Here is a 7,826-nt window from a genome sequence, read left to right as displayed (position 1 = left end):
GCACAAGAGGAAAAACTCTAACAGTTGCAGTCTATTCTCTGTGTGAATTTCATTGGTGGCTGAACAATTGGACAGCCGTGGGAAGCTAATTTAAGTTGCTGGAAAAGGGATAACGCAAAACAGTTTGCAAAATCAAGAAAAAGGTATATTTCTCATCATAGTTCTTATCTAAATATAAAGATGAATCCTAATGAGAATTGAAACTGTTTATTTCCGCTGTGCATGTTTAAGTAAATTCCCAACATCTCCTCCAATGAACCAAAATGAAAACTTGTCTCCCCTGTTTCCCATTTTTCTTCTCTATTTATACAAACATAAATGAGTGAAATTAAGCCCCCGCTTGACCCCAATTCTTTAAAACTCTCGATCATCTTCTCCAAAACTCATTTATAATCACACATCCACAACTTTTATCAACTTTTCAACCATATGTTTCAAATTTTAACTCCTAAAAATTTTATTTTTATCCAAACCAAATAGGGGCTAAGTGTTGGTACACAAAATTGTTTGATATTCTAAGAATGAACGAGGTATTAATTTTCAGCCCGCAGGCAAAGTCATCGTAAAAGAAGCTGTTTATCTTTTCGCAATAAAGGAGATAGCTAGCTAACTAGATATTGCTTCATAAACTCGGAAAAGAAGCAGATTAGTAAGAAAAATATGAATTCGCATGAGCATGTGATTTGAGCCCAGGAAAAATTAATCTTGTTTTGCTTATTGAAGGCTTATGGCAACTAATTTCTAGGGCAAGTATATAAAATTCAGCAAGTTAGTGACTGCAGACCTAACCAAAGCAATTATAGTTTATTATACTCAGAATCTGCTCATGACATTTGGACTGATCTCAAGGAGAGATTTCAACAAAGGAATGGCCCTAGGATCTTCCAACTTAGGCATGATCTGATGAATCATACTCAAGGGGAGCTATCTGATAGTGCTTATTTCACCAAACTAAAAACTATTTGGGAAGAGTTAAGCAACTATAGGCCATCGTGTTCGTGAGGAAAGTGTAGTTGTGGAGGTAACAAGAAGTTGGCTGAGCTATATGGAATATGTAATGTCTTTCTTAATGGGATTGAATGACTATTATTCTCAAGTGAGGGGACAACTGTTGCTCATGGATCCAATTCCACCAATAAATAAAGTCTTTTCACTTATTTCTCAGGAGGAGCATCAAAGTTCTGTTAACGTGACTACTAGATCTATTGATTCATTGGCATTTTATGCCAAGAATGATGTAAAGAGGACAACTGTAAGGCAATTCCGTTGTAAGAATCAAAAGAAGGACAGACCAATCTGTACACATTGTGGATAAATGTTATAAACTCCATGGATACCCACCATGATACAAGACAAAGTAGAAAAATAGCTTGAACAATCATGCTGGACCTAGTTCAAGCAAACAAACAGGTTATAATCCTTACCCAAATAATATTGTTGCTAATCAAATTTCTGGTTTTGTTCTAGATCAAACTCAAGGCAATGTTGAAAATTTTATGCAAACTTTGAATTCGGAGAAATACCAACATCTGATGAGTATGCTTAATAGACATCTCACAGCTGCTAAAACGGTAGATGAAGGAACTAATTCAGGTCATGTGTCAGGTACATGCCTATCCATTTCTGTTAATTCGATGTTGAATTCCCCTAAGCATTGGGTGATGGACTCAGGGGCAACTAGTCATGTTTGTTTTAGACATGCATGTTTTCAGTCCTTGAGGGCAGTGCATAATGCTTATATTACACTTCCCAATCATACCAAGATCCCTGTACATTTTGCTGGAAGGGTTAAACTCCTCATGATTTGATACTTGAGGATGTGTTATTTTTACCAGAATTTAAGTTTAATCTCTTATCCATTAGTGCTTTGACCAGAGACTCTACTGTAAGCATCAGATTTTTCACTAGTCATTGTGATATCCAGGACTTACACAGCTTGAAGATGATTGGCAGGGGTAAGAGAGTCGATTGTCTTTACATCATTGATAGAGCACTTGACACATTGAAAGATCGATGTAATTTTTCAGAGTCTATCTGTAATTCTACTTACAGTGTAGTGAACAATGTAAATTCTCACATTTGGCATAGTAGAATTGGACATTTGTCCTTCAAAAGATTGGAACATTTGAAGGATCAGTTACATTTTAAGAGTGATAAAAGAACTCATGATGTTCCATGTTATGTCTGTCCACTTGCTAAACAAAGAAGGTTGCCATTTGCTTCACATAATCATTTATCATCTAATGCCTTTGATCTGGTTCATGGAGACATATAGGGTCCCTATAGCTCTCCAACACGTGATAGCCACAAATATTTTCTCATGCTAGTTGATGATTGTACTAGATTCACTTGGGTATATTTTTTAAAACAAAAGTCAGATGTTCATTCCCAAATTTTTCAGTTTGGTTGAAACACAATTTCACAAGGTTATTAAGGCATTCAAGTCTGATAATGCACCTGAATTGCATTTCACGGACTATTTTAACTCAAAAGGTGTGCTCCATCAATTTTCTTGCATTGGAAGACCTGAACAGAACTCTGTCGTTGAAAGAAAGCGTCAACATTTGCTTAATGTGGCTAGAGCACTATTCTTCTAGTCACAAATACCTATTCAATTCTAGGGAGACTGTATTCTCACAGTATCTTACCTTATTAACCGAACTCCATCAACAATCTTACAAAATCAAACACCATTTTCCTTACCCTCTATAATACCCCGGTAAACTACCATTTTCTTAAGGTCTTTGGATGCTTATGTTTTGCCTCAACTCTTACCTCTCATCACCTAAAATTTCATCCTTGAGCAAAGGCCCGTGTGTTTCTTGGTTACCATCCTGGCATCAAAGGATATAGGTTATATGATATTGTCTCCAAAACCATTTTCATCGCCAGAGATGTGATCTTTCAAGAGCACATTTTTCATTCTATCTCACATACTCACAATATAATTGACAATTTTCCAAAACTCTTCTTTTGCCTAAACCTGCATCTGATATACCCACTCACGATTTCGCCAAAGATTCAATTCCTAATAACTCTCCAAACTCGGGCCAAATTACCATCCAATCTGCCACTCCTACTAACCCAATTATCAGGAGGTCACTTAGAACCATCAGATCTCCATCATATCTAAAAGACTTCCACTGTAATCTAAAGATTTCCACTGTAATCTTTTAGCTACTCCTTCAGTCCCTATTCACAAGTCCTCATCCCCTTATCCTTTAAGTGATTATCTTCCATACACAAAACTATCTTCCTCTCATAATACTCTACTATTCAATATATCCTCAAACTTCATGCCTCAGTTTTATCACCAAGCTGTGAAATACAATCATTGGAAGGAAGCTATGGATAATGAGTTGGTTGCAATGGACTCAAATAAGACCTGGTTTGTTACCTGCCTACCTAAAGGAAAGCATGCTATAGGCTGCAAGTGGGTGTACAAAATCAAGTATAATTCTGATGGAAGTGTTGATAGATATAAAGCATGCTTGGTGGCTAAAGGGTACACTCAGCAGAAAGGCTTAGACTTCATCGAAACCTTTTCTCCAGTTGCAAAATTGGTAATAATAAAGCTTCTTCTAGCCATAGCAGCCATCAACAAATGGCATATCATCCAATTGGATGTCAATAATGCTTTCCTACATGGAGATCTCTTTGAAGACATTTATATGGACTTACCTTTGGGTTATACTCCTCCCATCCCAGTTGGCAAGCAAAGGAGAGCGTCTGGTTTCTAGGTTGCATAAATCCATTTATGGCTTGAAGCAAGCCTCACGTCAATGGTTTTCAAAGTTTTCTCATGCTCTATTATTACATGGATTCCATCCAAATCTAACTTTCCTTATTTACTAAAGGGCCTGGAAGTAGTTTTGTTGCTCTACTAGTATATGTTGATGACATAGTCATCGCTGGCTCTGATCTCCCAAGTTATTGATTCCTTCAAATCAATTTAAGCTTAAAGATCTTGGTAAGCTTAAATATTTTCTTGGTTTAGAAATTGCTAGATCACAATGTGGCATTTTTGTCTCAAAGACATTATGCTCTTTAATTGTTTGAAGACACTGGATTTCTTGCTTGCAAACCTGCTGGTTTGCCTATGGATCCCAAAGCTTGCTTAAACTCCTTTGAGGAGGAGCCACTGGAAGATAGTTCCATGTACAGGAGGCTCATTGGACGCTTACTTTATCTAACAATATCAGGCCAAACATTACATTTGCTGTCCATAAACTCAGCCAATTTGTATCTCAACCGCGAAAACCTCATTTAACAGCTGTACATCATCTACTTCGATACATTAAAGCAACACTAGGTCCGGGCCTCTTATTTTCTGTTGAATCATCTCCAATTGTGTGCCTTTGCTGAGCAGATTGGGGATCAAGCTTAGATTCCAAAAAATCCGTCACCGGATTTTGTATATTCCTCAAGGATTCTACGGTGTCTTGGAAGGCTAAAAAGCAAAACACAATATCACGATCTTCTGCTAAAGCTGAATATAGGGCTTTGGCTTCTATTGCCAATGAACTTGTATGGATACAACAATTACTTCTTATTTTCCACAATCTAAGGCTCCAGCATTGATCTTCTGTGATAACCAAACAGCAGTTCACATTGCCACCAATCCCATTTTTCACAAAAGGATCAAACATAGAGAGATAGATTGCCATTTTGTGAGAGATAAAATCAATGAAGGGTTCATTAAGCTGCTGCCGGTTCGAACTAGTCATCAATTTGCTGACATTTTCACAAAACCGTTACCAGCCACTACGTTGTTTCCTTTGCTATCCAAGATGGCTGTCATCAGTCTACACATTCCATCTTGAGAGGGAGTATCGGATTCAATGGAATCAGTTTGGCACCAAAAGTTGTTTGGTTGTTTAGTTAGTCAGTTTTTTGTAACTAATTTTCCCGTCTTTTTCTTCTTCTATTTAATGTTGGTGTAAAATACAATTTAAGCCGGGTTGAATAAGGGCCTATTTGAAAGCGATTTTTTCACCCAAAAAATTGATTTTTTGATCGTTATTTCACTATTTTAGCCGTCATATTTGACTTATTCTCTCACAGATGGACCCCACCTTTCTTCTAACGGTCAAAAAATCAATTCTCAAAATCACTTCCAAACAGACTCTAAGAAATTACATTTTCCGAACCTCTCTGATCTTCAATAGAAGTAAAGGTCTCATTGATCTATGATCCGTGGAGCATTAGAGAGGCAACTAAGATACAGATCAACAAATTTTCCTATACCCGATGTCGGATGACTCAAATTTAATTATCAGATATAGATGTCTAACCATTAAATGCCTCCTTTCTGGGGAAAGAACACTCCAGCATTCTTTCATCACCCTTCAACAGAATTTCTATATATAAATCATAATACCATGTCTGGTTAGCTCAAGTTCTACCACATTGCTAGATTAATACATTTCACTACTTCAACAATCAATCCTTAAAAACACAACCCATTTTATCAGCTACGAATGATGGGCTATGCATTGAAGAGAACCAAGGTTAATACATTTGAAATCTAGTAGCCTTAAAACTGCCCAACCTCAATACATAAAGTAACAAACCTCAAGCGCATAATCGGACATAATCAAGAGAATTGAACAATATTGCTAGCCCAGAGCCGCAATGCACTACACAAATATTAATTCAATGAGAAGTTCTATCAAAAATTATACATCAACTTTAAAATCTCTGTACTAGAAACAGAACGTGGAAGGAAAAGACTCCAATTCAACCCAAAGCATTACCAGTACCACTAACAGACCTCTTAACCATTAAAGATCCTTCAAATCAAATAAACGGCACCGCACAATCAAAGCTGAAACCAGATATCAAATCAGAGGGGGAGTAAAAACCAGTTTTAAACGGAATTTCACTCCATTGAAATAAACGAAAAATTTAGAGAACAGAAATCTTCGCTTCGTTAAAACAACCATCACATTGAAGATACAAAAGAGCTCATTACATTCATTTAGACCACATACCACGATAATCCCAATTAAACCAAGCATTTACACGAAACCCTAATTTCCAAAGTAAACTAAGAAACCAAGCAAGCACATTCCAAACGCTTAACCCCCAAAGCCGTACAGTGTACGGCCCTGCCTCTTCAGTGCATATACAACATCCATTGCAGTGACAGTTTTCCGGCGAGCGTGCTCGGTGTATGTGACGGCATCCCGAATAACATTCTCCAAGAAGATCTTGAGGACACCACGCGTCTCTTCGTAGATGAGCCCACTAATACGTTTAACTCCACCTCTCCGAGCCAGACGCCGAATCGCAGGCTTGGTAATGCCCTGGATGTTATCACGAAGCACCTTACGGTGGCGTTTTGCTCCGCCCTTTCCCAAACCCTTGCCGCCCTTTCCTCTTCCAGACATTTTCCAGGACGAATTTGCTTCCAAAATAATTAGAACGAATTTGAATTGAATTGCAATGCAACGAAATAATGTGGATATATAAAGGAGAATCCGGATGTGAGGATTAACTTGGGGCCGTTGGATTGTATGTATTGATCAACAGTTAATATTGGTGATCCGTGCTTACTAAACTCAATAGCTCTCACCCGCTGATAGGTAACTGATCTAAGGTGGATAAGATTTTCGATGCTCGGAAACATTTCATCTCCAACTATTGTCGACCGTCATTTTCCATCAGATCAACTGTTCACGTGTCACGATCCTCACCAATCAAACCCCGCAATTAGACTAACGCTCCCAATCCAATAAATGGTTATTTTATTTTTTTTTGCATCATGAGACATTAAATACCAAGAGTGATGACATTTGCAACTAAAGAAAATAAGGGTGGATTTAATTGCAAATATGGAAAAAAATAAATTTAAAATAATTCAATTATTTAGAACTTATTTGTATAAAATTTATCGATTAAATGTGTTTGATTAATTTAATTTTCAATTTAAGAAATATTATATTTGTCCGTTTTTATTAGTTTATAGATGAGAGAGAAAAAAGAGAGTAAATTCCTTGGAAAATAAAATTCTATTCCCCTGAAAAAAATATTTTCCTTGATTTTGAGAAAAATATATTCACGTGACCAAAAGTATGAAAATATTTTCCTGAAAAAATGTCAATCAAACAATACAAAAATAAAATTTTGGGTGAAAAAACAAATTTTCTCAAAAATAAAATAAAATATTCTCAATTAAACGCACCCAAACAAAAAATGGAGTAACACATCTCAAGGTGTCAAGGACCGCAGCTTCACTTAACCAGTTGACACGATCGTAATTTTGCTAAGAAAAAAGGCACCCCGTGAAACAAGGGAATGGGAAGTATGGAAAGCATAAATATTTCTATACTACCCCTTATGCAACACGGGAAAAGCCTTTCCAAGGTTATTACATAAATATCCACAAAATGGGAGCCATTTAGAAAATCATGATAAAAGTTATTTTGAAGTAAAAAATATGGTAATTTTTTCGCTTAGTGTTCAACTGTTCAAGACCAACCTTATGACAACTTTGGCCCAACAAACTATTCTAAATTTTTTTTAAGAACATGTTTAGATGCATTGATATTTTAGTTTTACAATTAAAACTTTAATTATTTTGACGCTAAATTAAATAAATTACTTATTTATAACTTTTGTTATTGCGAGAGTTCTTATTTACAACTATAACTTTACATTTAAAAAAGTAACAAGCACTTGAATAAGTGATAGAAATTTTAAAAAAAAATGGTGACATTAAAAAAAGTGTTGCAAATTCAAAAAAAGTGACAACAAATTAAAAAAAAAATGACAAACACTTAAAAAAGTGGAGAAAATTCAAAAAAAAAAAAAAAAAAAAAGGG

General features: G+C 36.0%; 1 protein-coding gene across 1 annotated transcript; it reads right to left on the bottom strand.

The window, feature by feature from the left end:
• Positions 1 to 5,867: 5,867 nt before the first annotated feature.
• LOC111387041 (histone H4) lies at positions 5,868 to 6,452 on the bottom strand. Its single transcript, XM_023011560.1, has one exon. It carries the CDS (start codon positions 6,390 to 6,392, stop codon positions 6,081 to 6,083), a length of 312 nt encoding a protein of 103 aa, XP_022867328.1. The 5' UTR covers positions 6,393 to 6,452; the 3' UTR covers positions 5,868 to 6,080.
• Positions 6,453 to 7,826: the final 1,374 nt, after the last annotated feature.

Source organism: Olea europaea, unplaced genomic scaffold (assembly GCF_002742605.1).
Source record: "Olea europaea var. sylvestris unplaced genomic scaffold, O_europaea_v1 scaffold3853, whole genome shotgun sequence".
NCBI lineage: Eukaryota > Viridiplantae > Streptophyta > Magnoliopsida > Lamiales > Oleaceae > Olea > Olea europaea.
The sequence above is the reverse complement of the archived record's forward strand: the minus strand, read 5'-3'. Positions and strand labels throughout refer to the sequence as shown.

Excerpts from the sequence above, each read along its gene's own strand:
- LOC111387041 (XM_023011560.1), bottom strand. The coding sequence starts at position 6,392 with ATGTCTGGAAGAGGAAAGGGCGGCAAGGGTTTGGGAAAGGGCGGAGCA.